This window comes from Oncorhynchus masou, chromosome 9 (genome assembly GCF_036934945.1).
Source record: "Oncorhynchus masou masou isolate Uvic2021 chromosome 9, UVic_Omas_1.1, whole genome shotgun sequence".
NCBI classification, from domain to species: domain Eukaryota; kingdom Metazoa; phylum Chordata; class Actinopteri; order Salmoniformes; family Salmonidae; genus Oncorhynchus; species Oncorhynchus masou.
In genome coordinates, this window is record NC_088220.1 from 52,562,758 (window position 1) to 52,582,857 (window position 20,100).

Consider the following 20,100-nt stretch of genomic DNA (forward strand, 5'->3'; position numbering starts at 1 on the left):
TGACAGAGACAGGCATTTTCCACTACTTGGATGTTCTGTTTCACAGATTACCTGAAGCCAATCATTATCTTGCCCGTCAATCTCTCTCTCATTAAAGGTAATCTCACAAGTTTACTTGTCCTGTCTTATCTCTCTTATCTTGTCCACCCACCTATAATGATACAATTAGAGAGAGAGAGGGAGGGAAGACAGAGGCATGGGGGGGGGGGGAAGCATCAGTTTCCCCCCTGATGTATGACAGCACTGCTAAAAGGGGGAGACAGCCGGCGTGATTGACAAGACTTGGAACCGAAAGAAATTAGGACAGAGAAAAAGATTGAGAGGGAGAGAGAATGCTGCTTGAACGTCCTGCTGTTAAAAGTTCACTCGGTGAGAGAATGACACAAATACACTAGGAGGAGGAGGAGGAGGAGGAGGAGGAGAGGTGGGAAAGGCAACATCAACACAGATGATTCCTTCCAACAGTTCACCGAGTGCTGGGAGGGATAAAGAGGAAATCTAGCCCGCCTCCGTCTCCCTCCCTCCCTCCCTCCCTCCCTCTCACTTTCCCTCCCTCCTCTCTCCTCTGTGTGCCTGCTCCCTCCCCCTGACCAGTGGAGAAGAGGGAGATTAACCTGAGTGAGTGTGTGAGAGAGAGGAGTGTTTAAAGCCGGGCAGCGCAGAGCAGACACTCATAGTTGGCCAGCGCTGAGGGGGAATACTATATTGAAGCTTGAGAGGTGAACTTACGTATGGGTTACTACTATCTCTCTCTGTCTCTGTCTCTCTCTCTGTCTCTGTTTCTCTGTCTCTGTCTGTCTCTCTCTCTGTCTCTTTTTCTCTGTCTGTCTGTCTGCCTGTCTGCCATCTGTCTGTCTGCCTGTCTGCTATCTGTCCGTCTGTCTGCTATCTGTCTGTCTGCTATCTGTCTGTCTGTCTGTTTGTCTGATATCTGTCTGCTATCTGTCTGTCTGTCTACTATCTGTCTGTCTACTGTCTGTCTGTCTGTCTGTCTGTCTGCTATCTGTCTGTCTGCTATCTGTCTGTCTGTCTACTGTCTGTCTGTCTGTCTGTCTGTCTGTCTATCTGTCTGACATCTGTCTGTCTGTCTGCTATCTGTCTGTCTGCTATCTGTCTATCTGTCTGTCTGTCTGTCTGCCTGCCTGTCTGTCTGTTTGTCTGATATCTGTCTGATATCTGTCTGCTATCTGTCTGTCTGTCTGTCTATTATCTGTCTGTCTGTCTGCTATATGTCTGTCTGCTATCTGTCTGTCTGCTATCTGTCTGTCTGATGTCTGTCTGATATCTGTCTGCCTGTCTGTCTGTCTGCTATCTGCCTGTCTGTCTGTCTGCTATCTGTCTGTCTGTCTGTCTGTCTGATATCTGTCTGTCTGTCTGTCTGCTATCTGTCTGTCTGTCTGTTTGTCTGATATCTGTCTGCTATCTGTCTGTCTGTCTACTATCTGTCTGTCTACTGTCTGTCTGTCTGTCTGCTATCTGTCTGTCTGCTATCTGTCTGTCTGTCTACTGTCTGTCTGTCTGTCTGTCTGTCTGTCTGTCTATCTGTCTGACATCTGTCTGTCTGTCTACTATCTGTCTGTCTGCTATCTGTCTGTCTGCTATCTGTCTGTCTGTCTGTCTGTCTTTCTGCTATCTGTCTGTCTGTCTGTGTTTACTATCTGTGTCTACTATCTCTCTCTGTCTCTGTCTCTCTGTCTGTCTGTCTGTCTGTCTGTCTGTCTGTCTGTCTGTCTGTCTGTCTGTCTGTCTGTCTGTCTGTCTGTCTGTCTGTCTGCTATCTGTCTGTCTGCTATCTGTCTGTCTGTCTGTCTGTCTGTCTGTCTGTCTGTCTGTCTGTCTTTCTGCTATCTGTCTGTCTGTCTGTGTTTACTATCTGTGTCTACTATCTCTCTCTGTCTCTGTCTCTCTGTCTCTCTCTCTCTGTGTCTCTCGCTCTCAGACACACACACACACACACACACACACACACACACACACACACACACACACACACACACACACACACTGTACACTCACGGAAACTAAGTTACAATTACCTCACTGGTTTAATTCTCAACAGCCTTGTCACATGCCTGGCTTCAACACAGATTGTGTCTTTTTACTTTTCTACTGATTCACTTCACGTCTTTCAGAGTCTGTCATGTTTGAGTAGTGTTTGCTTTTCGAGAGACCTCCGTATGGTCATCCAGTGTGTCGGAGCAGGCTGATAAATGTGAGCTTTGACTCGGCAGGATAGAGGACACCCTGAGGGACCTCCTGGTGCGCATGGGACCTGACGGTTCAACTGCAGCTCACAAGACTTACTCCTCCCCAATCGCCATTCAAAGTGTGTGTGTCTGGGGCACTCAGACAGGAGGAGAGAGCAGCCCCAGTGAGAGCAGAGAAGACCCAGTGAGAGCAGAGAAGACCCAGTAAGGAACACAGTAACTGGAAGCAGTGGAGCAGAGATGGACGCAGGTCCTCTGACAGCCGAGGGAGACGGCTCCTCTCCGGAGGGCGAGACGGTGTGCTCCGCGCTCGCCCGCTACGAGGCCACACTGAGGGATGCCGTGCGTGAGATCCATGTGGACGTAAGCGCCTTCAAGCAGGGCGTGGAGCGCCGTCTGGTGGAGGCGACGGCCCACGCAAGCGAGGGCCCCCTAGGCCTGGCTGTGGCCCAGCTGCAGCAGGAGAACCGGCAGCTACGGAGCCAGCTGGAGGCCCTTAAACATCAGGTGGAGCTCCTCACTGGGATAGTGTGCGACAGAAGCGCCCTGATGACCAACAACAACAAGCACCAGCCAGCGTCCTTCCAGGCCCAGACACACAGCAGCAGCAGCCAGGAGAGGGTGAGCCCCCAGGCCCCCTCCACATCCCCCACCTGCCCTGCTGGTGGCCCCAGTATGGGAGCCCTGACTGGGTCAGCCTTGGGCTCGGCCTCCAGCCCCACTGCCACCCGCTTCTCCAGCCGAGCTACCTTCGCTGTGTCCAGCAAGACTAATGTGAGTTTTTTCAAATTATTTTTTATTTCACCTTTATTTAACCAGGTAGGCCAGTTGAGAACAAGTTCTCATTTACAACTGTGACCTGGCCAAGATAAAGCAAAGCAGTGTGACAAATACAACACAGTTGCACATGGGCTCAACAAATGTACAGTCAATAACACAATATAAAAATCTGTATACAGTGTGGGCAAATGAAGTAAGGAGGTAAAGCAATAAATAGGCCAATAATGGTGAAGTAATTACAATTTAGCAATTTACACTGGAGTGATATATGTGCAGATGAGGATGTGCAAGTAGAAATACTGGTGTGCAAAAGAGCAGAAAAACAAAAACAAATATGGGGATGAGGTTGGTAGTTGGTTGGATGGGCTATTTACAGATGGGCTGTGTACAGCTGCAGCGATCAGTAAGCTGATCTGACAGCTGACGCTTAAAGTTAGTTCCAGTTCTCTTTCCTTCCAGAGAACTGGAAGGAAAGGCGGCCAAAGAGGTGTTGGCTTTGGGGATGACCAGTGAAATATACCTGCTGGATCGCATGCTACGGGTGGGTGTTGCAATGGTGAACAGTGAGGCGGAGCTTTACCTAGCAAAGGCTTATAGATGACCTGGAGCCAGTGGGTTTGGCGATGAATATGTAGCGAGGACGAGCCAACAAGAGCATACAGGTCGCAGTGTTGGGTAGTATATGGGGTAGTATATGGCACTGTGATAGACTGTATCCAATTTGCTGAGTAGTGTTGGAGGGTATTTTGTAAATGACATCGCCGAAGTCAAGGATCGGTAGGATAGTCAGTTTATGAGTGTATGTTTGGTAGCATGAGTGAAGGAGGCTTTGCTGCGAAATAGGAAGCTGATTCTAGATTTAACTTTTGGATTGGAGATGTTTAATATGAGTCTGGAAGGTGAGTTTACAGTCTAGCCAGACAGCTAGGTACTTATAGTTGTCCATATATTCTAAGTCAGAACCGTCCAGTGTAGTGATGCTATTCGGGCGGGCGGGTGCGGGCAGCGATCGGTTGAAGACCGTGAATTTAGTTTTACTATCATTTAAGAGCAGTTGCAGGCAACGGAAGGAGTGTTGTATGTTGTTGAAGCTCGTTTGGAGGTTTGCTAACACAGTGTCCAAAGAAGGGCCAGAAGTATACAGAATGGTGTCGTCTGTGTAGAGGTGGATCAGAGACTTGCCAGCAGCAAGAGCGACATCATTGATATATACAGAGAAGAGAGTCGGCCCGAGAATTGAACCCTGTGGCACCCCCATAGAGACTGCCAGAGGTCCGGGAAACAACAGGCCCTCCGATTTGACACACTGAACTCTCTCTGAACAGTGGTCATTCAGCTTTATACACTGGGGAGACTGGGTTGGGGTTATGGCGAACATAGAGATACATTAGAGCAGTAGATTATTTGTGAACCTCCAGAAATCTAGCATGGGCTGATAATGGCAGCCATTTTGGCAGGGATAAATGAAAGGGTTGTATTTAATTATGTGGTGGTGACAGTATGTGGTTCTGAGAGACTGTCAAGATTGTGCAATGATTCATCCAGACTCCAGAGTGTGTTTATACTAAATCATGATATTGGGGGGTTGAACAGACTTTCTTGGCCACTTCACTGAGATGATGTCAGAGTGGGGAAACTCGGGTCATATTCAACTTAATATTTAAACACGCAAGCGGAGTAGATACCAGATGAAAGCAATCAGGATCATTTCCCATCGCTGAACATTTTTGGTAGAAGTAATTGCTTATTTTAATGTTCGTCCAGCCTCTGCAGTCTGAGAAAGAAGCTGTTCTTGTAGCGTTAGATCTTCTCTTTCCTGGGAGTGATAGATCATCGGAAGAATCTCTGTCTCCCTTTCCCTTTCTCTCTCTCTCTCTCTCTCTCTCTCTCTCTGTCTCTCTGTCTCTCTGTGTGATGAATGGTTATTTTGCGCTCATATACTGCTATCATGCTGCTGACAACATGTCACTCGAGAATCTTCTCCGGCTATTCTCTTTGTTGAGCTTGCGCAACCTTTTTGAATGGACTCCATCGTGTCCTTCAGCTTTACGAGCAACAATAAACACAGTACATTGTTTCTCACTTACACGTATCCAGACATTCATTGGGACATTTGAGGGATTGAAAGACAAAACACATGTACTTTGTTACAGTTGATGAAAAGCTAACGCTGTGGTAGTTGGTCAGTTCTAAGGTCCAGTACGGTTTGACACTTGTTGATGAGGTTTTGGTGGGAACTCAGTGATAAGTCTGGAAAAGTTACCATCTTAGTCCTTGGTGTATTGTAAACCACAGTAGTGTCTGTTTGAAAAGTCTGAGGTTTCTGTTGACTGTATCCCAACACAAGGCCTTAAGGCTATGCTGCTTTGGAAACTACAACGGTAACATTCACCCTTTTATAAGGTCAATATTCAGATTTTCTCTTTTATTTGATTCCAAATCTTTCCTCTTGGCTCAGAGGTTCTTTGTTGTGTCTTGGTTGTAAACTCACAGCTGCTTTCTTCAAACTAACCCTTGACTGTCTGGCACGGATGTTGACTGTTAACTGTGACTGCTCACCCACGCAACAAACACACACAAGTACACAGCATGTATGCAAATGACTGATGTCATGCACCTCATCTTAACAAAGCATGTTGTAAAGCATCAGAGGATTCTTATCTGATGTAAATATGTCGGTTAGTATGAAACAGAGGTTCTTTGTTTCTCATAACAGATTGTTGGAGATCGCCCTTTTTGTGGCCAAAACCTTTTTCTTCAAATTTCCCAACAACCAGACAGAGATTGGATCATAACACTGTAGAAAACTAATGTGAGTTCCTCATCTATTGATCCCAATTCATTCATTCTAGTGAATATTTACATGTACCCGGAACTCAGCGGGGAAACACTATCCTGTTCAGATTTCCCCTACAGCCCCATCAACACCTTTCAGCCTTAATGTCCATGTCTACACTTGACACTTACATGCGACTTCTGCTAACAGAGTACGAAGATTGCATTGAAAAGACAGATCTCGGCGGAGAAAAGTCGCATTAGGTCTCCCTAACCACCTCAGGAGATGGTCAGGGAAGCATTGTGTGCGGATTTCTCCTCGGTCTGGACGCAATCATGCTACTGAAAGCGCATACAGTGGGCGATGTCATCAGCTCTCCACCCACAAGTCTCCAGAAAAGAGAACACTTTTTCATTAAACGTTGGAGGAAATACATTCCTAGCATGTGAGGAACGTGTTTGCTGACCTCATAAATGCTAGGCAGAAAAAGACGATGTTTTGTTTGCCATCTCTTTAGCTTTGCTAGTTAGCATGCTGGCTAGCTTGAGGTTAGCTGGCAAGTTGGCTTCAGTAGTTGGCTACTGCCATCCCAGTTGTTGTTGTTGTTGTTGTGTCATCAGATTTACCCTGTTCCGCCGTTTGCAGAATGCAAACTGCATTTGAATATAGTGTGGGAAAAGGAGTCCGGACACAATGTGGACACAGTAAACACAATGTAGGTGTAGACGTGTTTGGAATTCCATGACCAGATCTCCATGATCAGAATACAAAAGCTGCATGAACTGTCAAGTCGAGACACAGCCAATGAGAGTAGAGAAAGGCTGTACAGTATGTTGACTTCATAAAGTCCGATGGGGCTGTTTCAGCAAGTCTGAGGGAGGGAGCCGATTGCGCTGGGGACCTCCGGGCACACCTGAAGATGGTTTTGCAGCCCTGGAGTTAAGCGTCGCCCCACTGAGAGAGCACAGCCAATTGGGATGTGTGCGGGCATGCACTTTCACTATAGGATTGGTTACAGTACATCTCCCCCTGTGCTTGACTGTGCCTTGGACACCTGACACTCTGATGCAGATAGATATGAGTCTCTCTCTCTCTCTCTCTCTCTCTCTCTCTTTCTGTGTTTTTATGCAGTCGTACGTGGCTGAACACAGTTCATCAGAAGTTCCCCTCAGTCCCTTTGAGCACACACCAGCTCCCCCAGAGTCTGAGGAGGACAGGCAGTGGGTTTCACTGGGATCATTTGATACTCCTCTCAATAGAGAAACTATGAGCCTCTACCACTGTGCTGGTCAAGGCTGCTGCTCTGACAATACTAGACAGGAATCCTCTTCCTCCCTCCTCCTGCTCATCCTCCACGGCCTCAATGCTGCCTGTCGCCAATTACTCCACCATAGCTGCTGTCTGAAAGGGCTATTGTGTCGACATTCTGCCTCATTTGAAGTACATTGACCGAGGAGGGGATTTAGAGGAGAGGGTCACCCAGGACCCAGCCACCCCCAGACTCCACACTCTAGGCTTCAGGAATGAGTCAGTGCCCCCTCCAACACTCCCCCATTCCCTCCTCCCTTCCTCCCCTTCTCTCACAGACCTCTTCACCTCTGCTCCACTTGCAGCATGCATCAGAATTCACTCAAGTACTCAGACACAGGCATGCTTTCACAGACAGACCACACCTGCACACCTCCAACCTCACATTCGCTACATTCCTCAGTGTACTCCCTTTGAGGAGAGAGCTCCTGTTCCCTAATAGAAGATCTGGATAAATTCCGCCCAGGTCACAATGTTATCTTTGACAGTTAACGTAACTACATAACACAGGACCACAGTGTGAAACCTTAGGTCCTCGCTGGGCTGGGATGGGCTGGGCGTGTGTGTGTGTGTGTGTGTGTGTGTGCCTGGTTGCATGCATGTGTGTGTCTTCTCTCAGACTGAGGCATCTTCAGGGCATGTGAACCGACGTGGGGGGGGTTGTGAGACTTTATCAGTGGAAACTCCGTCAGAGCACGCTCACACTGTCACCGTGAGCAAACACAGACACACACCGGGCACGTACTGTACAAACAACCCCCACAGCGTCCTGCCCTCAACACACCTCCAACGGTAGAATCCCATTGCATACACTAAACACACTCATACTATTATACAGCACACATGGCGAGGACTTCTAAAGAGGAGCAGAGCACAGGTTGTATTATCAAAATGCCTCAAATCAGCTGAAAGCCAATGCTCCCTGTCACTGCATTCATCCTGCTCCATACCAAATGACTGTTTATGATGGTTGGCTCACGATGTGCACCTATGCACACAGCAGTGAAGACTGCTGAGGGGAAGGAAGGCTCATAATAATGGAATGGCATCAAACACATGGTAACCATGTGTTTCATGTATTTGATACCATTCCTCTCCATCTCACACTCCTCACATCGATTTGGTGCTTGTTGTTCTCCTGATGAAGATCTGTGGACAATCGCAGGAGGTCGGTGGCACCTTAATTGGGGAGGACGGGCCCGTGGTAATGGCTGGAGTGGAATGGTATCAAACACATGGTTTCCATGGTTTCTATGTGTTTGATGCCATTCCATTCGCTCCATTCCAGCCATTATTATGAGCCGTCCTCCCCTCAGCTACACTTCAACTATGATAGACAAAATGAGAGAAAAGAATCCAGAAAATCACATTGTAGGATTTTTTATGAATTTATTTGCAAATTATGGTGGAAAATAAGTATTTGGTCACCTACAAACAAGCAAGATTTCTGGCTCTCACAGAGCTGTAACTTCTTTTTTAAGAGGCACCTATGTCCTCCACTCGTTACCTGTATTAATGGCACCTGTTTGAACTTGTTATCAGTATAAAAGACACCTGTCCACAACCTCAAACAGTCACACTCCAAACTCCATTATGGCCAAGACCAAAGAGCTGTCAAAGGACACCAGAAACAGAATTGTAGACCTGCACCAGGCTGGGAAGACTGAATCTGCAATAGGTAAGCAGCTTGGTTTGAAGAAATCAACTGTGGGAGCAATTATTAGGAAATGGAAGACATACAAGACCACTGATAATCTCCCTCGATCTGGGGCTCCACGCAAGATCTCACCCCGTGGGGTCAAAATGATCACAAGAATGGTGAGCAAAAATCCCAGAACCACACGGGGGGACCTAGTGAATGACCTGCAGAGAGCCGGGACCAAAGTAACAAGCCTACCATCAGTAACACACTACGCTGCCAGGGACTCAAATCCTGCAGTGGCAGACGTGTCCCCCTGCTTAAGCCAGTACATGTCCAGGCCAGTCTGAAGTTTGCTAGAGAGCATTTGGATGATCCAGAAGAAGATTGGGAGAATGTCATATGGCCAGATGAAACCAAAATAAAACTTTTTAGTAAAAACTCAACTCGTCGTGTATGGAGGACGAAGAATGCTGAGTTGCATCCAAAGAACACCATACCTACTGTGAAGCATGGGGGTGGAAACATCATGCTTGGGGGCTGTTTTTCTGCAAAGGGACCAGGACGACTGATCCGTGTAAAGGAAATAATGAATGGGGCCATGTATCGTGAGATTTTGAGTGAAAACCTCCTTCCATCAGCAAGGGCATTGAAGATGAAACTAGGCTGAGTCTTTCAGCATGACAATGATCCCAAACACACCGCCCGGGCAATGAAGGACTGGCTTCGTAAGAAGCATTTCAAGGTCCTGGAGTGGCCTAGCCAGTCTCCAGATCTCAACCTCATAGAAAATCTTTGGAGGGAGTTGAAAGTCCGTGTTGCCCAACAACAGCCCCAAAACTTCATTGCTCAAAAGGAGATCTGCATGGAGGAATGGGCCAAAATACCAGCAACAGTGTGTGAAAACCTTGTGAAGACTTACAGAAAACGTTTGACCTCTGTCATTGCCAACAAAGGGTATATAACAAAGTATTGAGAAACTTTTGTTATTGACCAAATACTATTTTCCACCATAATATGCAAATAAATTCACTAAAAATCTGTCAATGTGATTTTCAGGATTTTTTTTCCTCGTTTTGTCTGTCATAGTTGAAGTGTACCTATGATGAAAATTACAGGCCTCTCTCATCTTTTTAAGTGGGAGAACTAGCACAATTGGTGGCTGACTAAATACTTTTTTGCCCCACTGTATATAGCAACAAATTGGCGAGGGAACTAGAACAGTCTGCAGCACTCAAACTATTCATACCTCGGCCTAAACATCAGCACCACAGGTCACTTCCACAAAGCTGTGAACGATCTGAGAGACAAGGCAAGAAGGGCCTTCTATGCCATCAAAAGGAACATAAAATTTGACATAACAATTCAGATCTGGCAAAAAAATACTTGAATCAGTTATAGAACCTATTGCCCTTTATGGTTGTGAGGTCTGGGGTCCGCTCACTAAACAAGAATTCCCAAAATGGGACAAACACCAAATTGAGACTGCATGCAGAATTCTGCAAAAATATAAAACGTAAAACACCAAATAATGCATGCAGAGCAGAATTAGGCCGATACCCGTTAATGATCAAAATCCAGAAAAGAGACCTAAAATTCTACAACCACATAAAAGGAAGCGATTCCCAAACCTTCCATAACCAAACCATCACCTACAGAGAGATGAACCTGTAGAAGAGTCCCCTAAGCAAGCTGGTCCTGGGGCTCTGTTCACAAACAGACCCCACACATCAACACCATTCGACCCAACCAAATCATGAGAAAACAAAAAGATAATTACTTGACACAATGGAAAGAATTAATAAAAGAACTGAGCAAACTAGAATGCTATTTGGCTCTAAACAGAGAGTACACAGTGGCAGAATACCTGACCACTGTGACTGACCCAAACTTAAGGAAAGCTTTGACTATGTACAGACTGAGAGCATAGCCTTGCTATTGTGAAAGGCCGCCGTTGGCAGACCTGGCTCTCAAGAGACGGCAGGCTATGTGGGGCGGCAGGGTAGCCTAGTGGTTAGAGCGTTGGGCTAGTAACCGGAAGGTTGCGAGTTCAAACCCCCGAGCTGACAAGGTACAAATCTGTCGTTCTGCCCTGAACAGGCAGTTAACCCACTGTTCCCAGGCTGTCATTGAAAATAGAATTTGTTCTTAACTGACTTGCCTGGTTAAATAAAGGTAAAATTTAAAAAAAAAAATTGAATGTGTGCACTGCCCACAAAATGAGGTGGAAACTGAGCTGCAGTTCCTGACCTCTTGCCAAATGTATGACCATATTAGAGACACATATTCCCTCCGATTACACAGATACGCAAAGAATTCGAAAACAAATTTTGATCAACTCGCATATATATATATATATATATATATTGGGGGAGGGAGGAGGAGAGAGAGAGAGACACACACAGAGAGAGAGAGGGAGAGGGAAAGAGACACACAGAGAGAGAAAGAGACACACAGAGAGAGAAAGAGACACACAAAGAGACACAGAGACAGAGAGAGAGAGAGGTCAGGGGTGAAGGGGGCTTGAGAGAGGCATGCGAACAGGGCTGGGCTGGCTTGACTGGACGGCCGCTCCCCTCCCAGGCTGCCCCTGGCTCTCCTAATTACTTCCAGACAATGCCCTGTATTTCCCATCGCCGTGGTTACAGGTTCAACCGCCCTCTACATTCATTGTTGGCCGTGGGTCCCGTGGGGAGAGGGAGGGAGGACTCTGAGGGAGAAAGAGGAAGGACTCGGAGGGGAGGGAGCGAGCGAGGGAGGGGGAGAACTCGGGAAGAGAAAGGGAGAGAGAGGGAGGGAGAGAGGGAGTACTCAGAGGGAGGGAGGACTCGGGGAGGGAGGACTCGGAGGCATGGAGAGGGAGGGAGGACTCAGCGAGAGGGAGGGAGGGAAAGGGAGGACTCAGAAAGAAGGAGGGAGGGAGAATGAGGTAGGATTCGGAGAGAGAGGAGGGAGGGAGGGAGGACTCGGAGGGAGGGAGGACTCGGAGGGAGGGAGGACTCGGAGGGAGAGAGGGAGCGAGGGAGAGGGATGGAGGACTCGGAGGGAGGGAGATGGAGGGAGGACTCGGAGGGAGGGAGATGGAGGGAGGACTCGGAGGGAGGGAGCGAGAGGGAGGACTCGGGGGGGAGGGAGAGAGAGGGAGGACTCAGAGAGAGAGGGAGGACTCGAAGAGAGAAAGGGAGGTAGGGAGGGAGAGAGAGAGAGCGAAATTGTGTTTGTTTGTTATTAATATTTATTATATATATATATATTATATTTTTACATTTTCAAACAGACAGACAACAACAGCAAAAGTTTAGTGGGAATTAGTGTTTGTATTAGACTTGTTTGCACTGGTTTGACTCAACACTTTTCATGCAGCCATACTGTACGGACTAGAGGGTGTGCTGTTTTTCGGAGCACGTGTCCTCGCACCTCCTAACTTAGCTGATTGAATCATCAGACAGTCATGTCATATCACCAGGTTTTATCGATTAGTTTTGGTGTCGGGAGGCTGGGACACCGATGTCTTGCACAGCTGGTGCCTTGTAACCCGAGAGCGGACTACTAAACCTCTTGGATCTTGGGGATGTCGAAGTTATTGGGTGCCAACTGCTGTCCTGTGGAGTCAGTCCCATCTCCCTTCCCTCCCCTTATGCTCTCTCAATCTTACATGACCTTCCGCATCACACACACACACACACATCCTACATGTCTTTCTGCGGCACGCACAATCGTACATTGCCCGCATGCGTCACACTCTCAACGGTACATGGTCTTCCGGGACATCCAGCCCCTGACCGGAACATAAGGTTATCTTATCTGTACGCCAGTGACATTGGGGTATATCTATTCTAAACCTTTGACAGTGTTTTATGGACCCTGCCTTGTGACTGAAATCCTGGAAAATCCCAGTGAAAGAGGAGAGATCATGAAGCAGGTTAAAAAGGGGATTAGAGGTGGGAGGCTCGCTGAAGCCCTTGAGAAGGGTATGCGTGCCCAGTTAGTTTAATACAAGGGCCTGTGTGTGTGTGTGTGTGTGTGTGTGTGTGTGTGTGTGTGTGTGTGTGTGTGTGTGTGTGTGTGTGTGTGTGTGTGTGTGTGTGTGCTCGGCCTAACAGCCTCGCTCCCACTAACACCCATCAGATAAGGCAGGGGCCCCTGTAGTCAGGTGATGGAAAGAAAGTGTTCAAAGGGCCCTCCTCGTTTCTGTAGGACCAAGGCGCCGACCAGGGTCTCCCTGTTAAATTGCAGGCTTTGTGGGTCTTTTGAAAGAACAGGTGGTTTTGTGTGTCTCTCCCTTCGTGAGGACTTCCCTGTTCTACAAGGAAATTACAGAGCAAAGACCCCTTTTATAGACCTGTGATGAGAGGCCCACGATAACTGTACTGTCTGCTTGCTCTGAACAGCTCTGGTGTGTGTGTGTGTGTGTGTGTGTGTGTGTGTGTGTGTGTGTGTGTGTGTGTGTGTGCCCCCCACATGCCCCCAATTGTCTTCATGGTCCATTCCGCACCCCTCATTGAAACTGCAAGACTCGCAATATAACAATACACTTAGATTATCTTGTGTTTGCACATCAACATTTCTATGGCATGTTGCCAGGAAGGACATGGGACAGCTGTGATATTTACACCCACAGGAATGTGCCATGTGTCTGGGAGAACCCACTGTCCCACTCTACTACCACCACCACCTGTTAACATCTGTATTCAGCCTCATACCCTTGAATGCTGTGTTAGCCCTGATGCTTTTTGTCCGTACGCTGCTGAACCAGGTTGGAGAGAGGGAGGGGGGAGGGGGCGTTTAGGAGTGGGGTTACAGTCCTGCTGAATGGGGAGATTCTAATGTAGTTATCCACTCTCAGGTCAGGTGTGCCTCCGTAGGGAGAAGAGAGAGTGGAGGCTCCTAGAAAGGCTACATTGTTGATCCAGTGTGCCCACTAGCTCTGCTTCCAATACAATAAGGATGTAGAGACTGAGAAACTGAACACACAGGACAGGGGGTTTCATCTTTGATCCAGCCCTGCAGGCTAAGACTGACCAACCCCCCCCCCCCCCCCGCTTTTCTCTCGTGAGTCAGTGTAGCAGACTGAGGGCTTTTCCACATTCCCTACATCATTTCACGATTTCCTCCAAATATTTTATAGTTCCCCACTGATAATACAAGGACGCACTCCCAGGGACCAGATTTGTTGTTCCAGTGTGGCGGAGAGAGGGGCTGTTGTGTGCTCCTGCCTGTGTTGTGTGGAGAATTGGTGTGCGTGTGTTGCTCTGTGGGGTGTCCCTTGATTCCTGGTCATCCTCTTAAATATAGATTTGAAAAGGGCCTTCCTACTATTTGACATTAACTTTGGTCCGAGATCAGATCAAACCGACGGTACCCTCTACGTTCGATCACTACTATCCTAAAAGATTTGCCTACTTTTATCTTCAGGCCCAGAGCACCACAGTCTCACACACACATGTCTGGTGGCCCATTCAGACAGGAGGAGAAGCGTGGCTTAGTACAGAACGTTTCCAGGGCTGGGACACACCAAGACAGGAGGAGCTTGGGTTTCAGCCAGAGCATCAGGGTTGATCAGGGCTCAGGGGCTTCCATGGTTGACTGGTGGAAATTTGTCCCCCCCCCCATCACCTTCTTCCAGTGGGACAGTCAGCTGTTCCCAGCTCCCTTCGGCCCTTCTTAATGCAGTCTCTCTCTCTCTCTCTCTCTCTCACTCTCACTCTCACTCTCACTCTCACACACACACAACCCAGCAGCAGCAGCATTCCTCTCTGCTGAGGTCACCTGGCTCCTTTCTCTCCTACAGCTCAATTACTGACTTTATTTTCACTGGGAGGAATGCACCCTTTCTTTGATAATAACTGAATACAATAACTTGTATTGTATGTGTGTGTGCGCATGTGCATACATGCATGTGTGAGAGCAAGAAAGAGCAAGTCGGAAACATTACACATCCTCCACAGACAAATCACACAGCCCTCAGTCACTTCCTGGTTGTCTTCCTGAAAGGCTCCTCTGTGGATTGGCTGGTTAGTCAGGCACACAGTGTACTGAGCCCCAGTCACGTACTAATGAAAGTAGTAGATGTGGTGCGGTAGTAACGTTGTGGGGGGGGGGGATTTAACAAGATAAAAATGGAACAATAATGTTCCTTGGCCATGGATGCCATGAATGGGAACTTGAAACATGTCAGCACTCTGAAATGACTTGATCTGACCATGTCTCGGATAACATGGTTATTTTGGCATCCAAAAGTTGTTCACATGTTTTAAAGGGCCTGTCATCAAAATAGAAGATACTGTGGCACCTGAGTAGTCTGGGGTGGGGTGTTCATGTGAATCTATCTCTGTGTCCTGTAGAGTATTGAACGTGAGGAGCCAATAGAGGTGGATCCAACCTCTGTATCCCCTGCACTGGAGAATGGACACTCTACTACCCCAGGTAATGACTGTTCTATTCTCTACAATCTCAGCTACAGTAGAAATACAGCCATACTTACCATCCCATGTACTGTATGAGGGGATGTACTGTATTTTCTCAATGCTTGTCAAATCAGAAAACTCGACTGTGTCACATGGAAAAAGCTCGCCAGCCAATAACAACGTCCCGTATGAAAGCACGGCCCCTGTTGCCATGCGGATGCCCCACCTACCAATCACCGCCACAACCAAAACGGCTGACCCCTCAGTTATGAAGAGCGAATCTCCCACCAGTCCCGTATGTTCTCTGCCCTCGCCTGTATCAGAGCCTACTGACAACAACCAGCCTCAAACCATCCCAGAATCTCCCATTCAACCAGGTAAGAGGCACCAGACATCAGCTAAAAGCTCTTGACTTCCATATCGTTCTATGGTTCTTCTGCTCCGTAAGCCATAATATCCTTTGAAACACCCTTTGTATTTTTGCTGTTTAGTGTCTTCTATGAAGACATGGACCCCCAGTCTCAACCGAGGTCTGGGCTCTCCTCGCCTGTCAGGTAAGAGGGATCTATCAACTCGGGCCTGTTACTAGAACTGGAACTAACCAGACTCACACAATGTTTTATTCACACAGTTTCCTTATCTGTTCTTTGATTTGTTATTTGCAGAAAAGTCCTTGTCCGCTCCCCCGAAGTCAGTGACTTACTCTGGCCTCATCCAACACAACACAGACGGGTGAGTGAACTATTCTTTACTCAGCCCTAGAGAAGTGAGATATTCCATGCTTTAACCCACATGCCATAACCCACTTGCCATTTCGAATGTCCTCATTGTGTGTGGCCCAAGTTGATGTGTGACACTCCTCTATCCTCCGACCCGCAGGGTGGAAGATGTGGGCGGGGTCCTGCCCTTTGGGAGGGGAGTTGAGCGGAGGCGGGAGCTAGTGAGGTCACAGACGTTGCCGCGCAACATTGGCGCTCAGGCCCGCTGGTCCATCTTTGAAAAGCTGGATTCTGAAGCCAGCAGGTACCACCCTCTCTCCTCCCACCATCATCTCTCTTTCTATGCCATCCGTCCCTAAACTGATAGGTCCTCTCCTTTCCTCTCTCCCTTTCTCCTGGGTAATTCTTAATTCATACTTCGGTTGCGTCTCAATTCTCTACACACTCTCATTCTCTCTCTCTCTCTCTCTCTCTCTCTTTCTCATTTAACAATGGTGAAAAAACACCACTCAACCACGGGAAGTGTGCAAGTGTACACTTCGGGGGAGAATAGGGACACGACCTCTGTCATGTTTGCCGGCTCATCGTGTTGACCCCTGTCCCCGTTCCTCTCAGTAGGTCCAAGCCCATGGACTCCAAGCCCAAGCTGAAGCGTTCTCAGAGCTTTGGTGTGTCCAGTGCCAGCAGCATCAAGCAGATTCTTCTGGAGTGGTGCCGCTCCAAAACCATAGGATACCAGGTGAGACCGTGGTGACAGAACACGGCTACACACCGGAACAGAGTCCTGGGCCGTATTCACAAAGCAAACTCAGAGTAGAGGCTGATCTAGGATCAGGTCCACCTGTTATGAATACACCTCTATAGTAGCCAGTAACAAAGATGATGAATATGGAACTGTCATCTGGTCACCTGAAATGGATTCACTACACAGGAGCAGTCTTTTGTCATTTTTGCTAGCTCCTGAAGAGGGCGTTAAAATAACTCTCCTGGTTTCTCCATGGGTTAAACCGTTAGCACATAGCAAAGCGTTGATGTGTTAATGAGAAGCAACTTGCCATGGTTATGCTGCATACTGAACTAAGCGTACTATTGTAGTATTGTGTGTGTGTGTGTGTGTGTGTGTGTGTGTGTGTGTGTGTGTGTGTGTGTGTGTGTGTGTGTGTGTGTGTGTGTGTGTGTGTGTGTGTGTGTGTGTGAGAACATGCATATCCGTGTGTGTTTGAGTTACGGCTCATTGCTTGGGCTGTTGGCTTCACTCTGCCATGCACTCTGCAGCAGCTGTGCCAGTCTGTCCATGTGGCTCTGGTTAAACAGCGAGCTGTCACGGGCCAAGGCCGGCCCCGCAGAGCAAACAGCACCGGCCGATTCCCGCAGGCAGCTCCTCCTCACACTCAAATTAGAGACCTAACTGGCGCTCAGCAAACATGACAAGTTGTATTTTCCCACCGACACGCTGAGGTTTTTATAGGCTAAAGGACACAAAAACCGTGAAATTACACAGTTCTGAAATCATGTCCAATTGGAGAGAAACTGAGCGAGACGCAGGTAGAGGAATTGAGGATAAAGAACCATTCAGGATTCCTCCTCTGTTTTCCACATTATGAAAGTGGGACCGACAGAGAAACCTGGGAGAGGTCATTTCATAAAGTTAGAATAGGTAGCCAATCATTTTTCTCGTTTTTTTTTGTCTATCTGGTTTATTCTTACGTCTCTTTTACGGTACCTCCGTATCCCCCCCCCCCGCTAAACACATGTGCAAATACACCACGCACACTCAGAGACATTTACAGTCCAGACACGCACACAACCACACATTCCTAACTCTGTCTCGCCGTCCCCAGAACATAGACATCCAGAACTTCTCGTCCAGTTGGAGTGACGGCATGGCCTTCTGTGCCCTGGTCCATTCCTTCTTCCCCACTGAGTTTGACTACAACGTGCTGACGCCTGCCGACCGCAAACACAACTTTGAGCTGGCCTTCGGGACAGCAGAGTACGTAACTTTTACATTGTAATACGCGTTATGTATACATTCTGTATTTCTGAGCATTGTACACACACCCATGCACCTCTGTCTTGAATCATGTTGGAACGATTAATCCATTCATTATGTCGGAACATTGTAAGATCATATCAGTGGGACAACGCTTCATGCATCGGGCCTATTCATGTGCATTTCCAATGTCGCTCTCCTCTTGGTTTGGTGAAGCTATGGACACTACAGTGCTATGAAGGCGATCCCAAGTTACCTGTGTAGATTCATTTAGAGTCCCAGTGTCCCTGGCCACCACACAAGGAGAAATAACATGAATGGAATCACCTTCAGATTCCATTAATAGCGTTGATACGTGGTATATTGTAGCACTGAGATGACCTCACAATGTTTCTGTTGCATCTTGGTAAATAGTGTCTCCAGCCCACACGTTAAGCCAGCGAGGCAGCCGCTGCCAGAGAATACCCTCTCCCCTCCCCGGGTCCCCGCAGTAACCTCCTTTTCCCTCTGCTCTGCTTCCATCCGCTCCTCTCACATTCCTCCAGCCTGACCTCCCCACTGAGAACACAGTTGCTGCAGCACAGCGTCTCGTAGTCCTGCTGACACATGGATGCATGCAGAACACTGACACAGTATAGATCAAAACCATGTGTGCCTCTAGCCACATACAGAGAGAGTTCTAACACATGAGCTTCTGTACAATACCACAAATTAGTCAACATTGTTCCATGTGATCTATTTGCCTGGTCTCAGGTCTGTTTGTCTTGTCTTACCAACCACTCCGAATTGTCATAAATATGAGTTGGGGAAAACAGTTGAAACAGATCTGGGACCAGGCTAATGAACGATCAGCCCCTTTAACTAAGGAATGACATAGATAGCCCTAGTCTCCTCCTTACTTGTGCCGTGCCCTCTGTCTGATTCAGGGAGAAGGCGAGCTGTGACCGGCTCATCGAGGTGGACGATATGATGGTGATGGGGCGCAAGCCGGACCCCATGTGTGTCTTTACCTACGTCCAGTCCATGTATAACCACCTGCGCAAGTTTGAGTGATGAACGATGACCTGGCAGCTACTCGACAACATCACTGCCCCACCACCACTACCACCACTCTCTTGCCTTCAGCGACAGCAGCAATGCACACTGAGAGATGACACTTCCCCCTGCTGTAACGGACAGAGTATTACATGTATTTCTCCAGTTTGAGACGTTTCACTCTGCCATGTTGAGTGCTCACGGCTATTCACAAGTACAAAAGGCTGTGTTATCTCTGTTTATGTATGAGTGGCTGGGTGATTATTCGCTGAAAGTTATGTGTTATGTTTCAGAGAGAGGGGAAGGATCTTTTCCCCCTATTTTTTTGGTGACCGACCATGTTTAAGGCTTATATTGGCACAGTTGCTGTTTGAGAGAATGGGACAGGTTGCGGAATCAACTCTTCGCTGGGGAGAAAACCTAGTCCCGTTGAAGGAGTTGCAAGAGGACATGAACAGTGGGCTTATAACACTGGACCAAGGACAAAGGACTGAGGATCCAGAGGATTGACCCTGTGGATCAGTCTACATCCGATGTTATCATCAGTTGGTTCCTTCTAGAGTTGTATTTGTTCAGGCCTCATTTACTTTATTGTCCCACTGTGGTTTCTCAGACCTGAATGTGTCTACAAAAGGCCTTGCATTGCAGCACAATAGAGAAGCTATACCAAAGTGTGCCTTTACATCAGCCGAACAGAGGAACCAAAGTACACTCACTATAAAGTTGAAGGGTATGCCATTTAACGAGCTAGAACTGCAAAGATTAACTGCACATATGTACCCACTAGATGCAAATGTAAAGCGGCCTATGTTCATAGTGTTATTGCTATGGTTGTGATTTTTATTTTATTTTCATAGACAAAAAAAAGGACAAAGAAATCCTGAATAAATTGTTACTTGTTTCACACACACCTTTGTTTGGGTTGTCAGTTCATTAATTAACTTGAGTTACATTTTTTTTGTGCACTAAAATTACAAAAAGTTATTGTGATTATTCGTCTGAAAACATCCAAAATACATAATCTATACAGGTTAAAGAAAGTGTGCTTTATCAATTTACCAGATTTTGAATACCATTACTTTGGACAAAATCAAGACCTTAAAATTGTCAGCTAACGTGAATTCAACTTGAACTCAACAAAACATTTCACCATTCGTTGGATTTAGGTTAAAAGTTAGGTGGAAAAAAATATGAAATGCCCTTACATTGATGACTTTTTGCAAATCCAGTCAGTTT

At 47.3% G+C, this 20,100-nt stretch overlaps 1 protein-coding gene across 4 annotated transcripts; it reads left to right on the forward strand.

The window, feature by feature from the left end:
• Window positions 1-597: 597 nt before the first annotated feature.
• Window positions 598-19,772, forward strand: LOC135546177 (smoothelin-like protein 2). Of its 4 annotated transcripts, none has more exons than XM_064974385.1 (10): window positions 598-729; window positions 2,232-2,981; window positions 15,055-15,136; window positions 15,252-15,494; window positions 15,609-15,671; window positions 15,783-15,849; window positions 15,997-16,140; window positions 16,452-16,575; window positions 17,678-17,829; window positions 18,756-19,772. In XM_064974385.1, exons 2-10 carry the CDS (start codon window positions 2,448-2,450, stop codon window positions 18,880-18,882), a joined length of 1,536 nt encoding a protein of 511 aa, XP_064830457.1. In that variant the 5' UTR covers window positions 598-729; window positions 2,232-2,447; the 3' UTR covers window positions 18,883-19,772. The 4 variants fall into 4 exon arrangements, with proteins under 4 accessions (XP_064830457.1, XP_064830456.1, XP_064830459.1 ...); XM_064974384.1 differs by having other exon boundaries at window positions 598-719; XM_064974387.1 differs by having other exon boundaries at window positions 598-719; window positions 16,455-16,575.
• The last annotated feature ends 328 nt before the right edge of the window (window positions 19,773-20,100 follow it).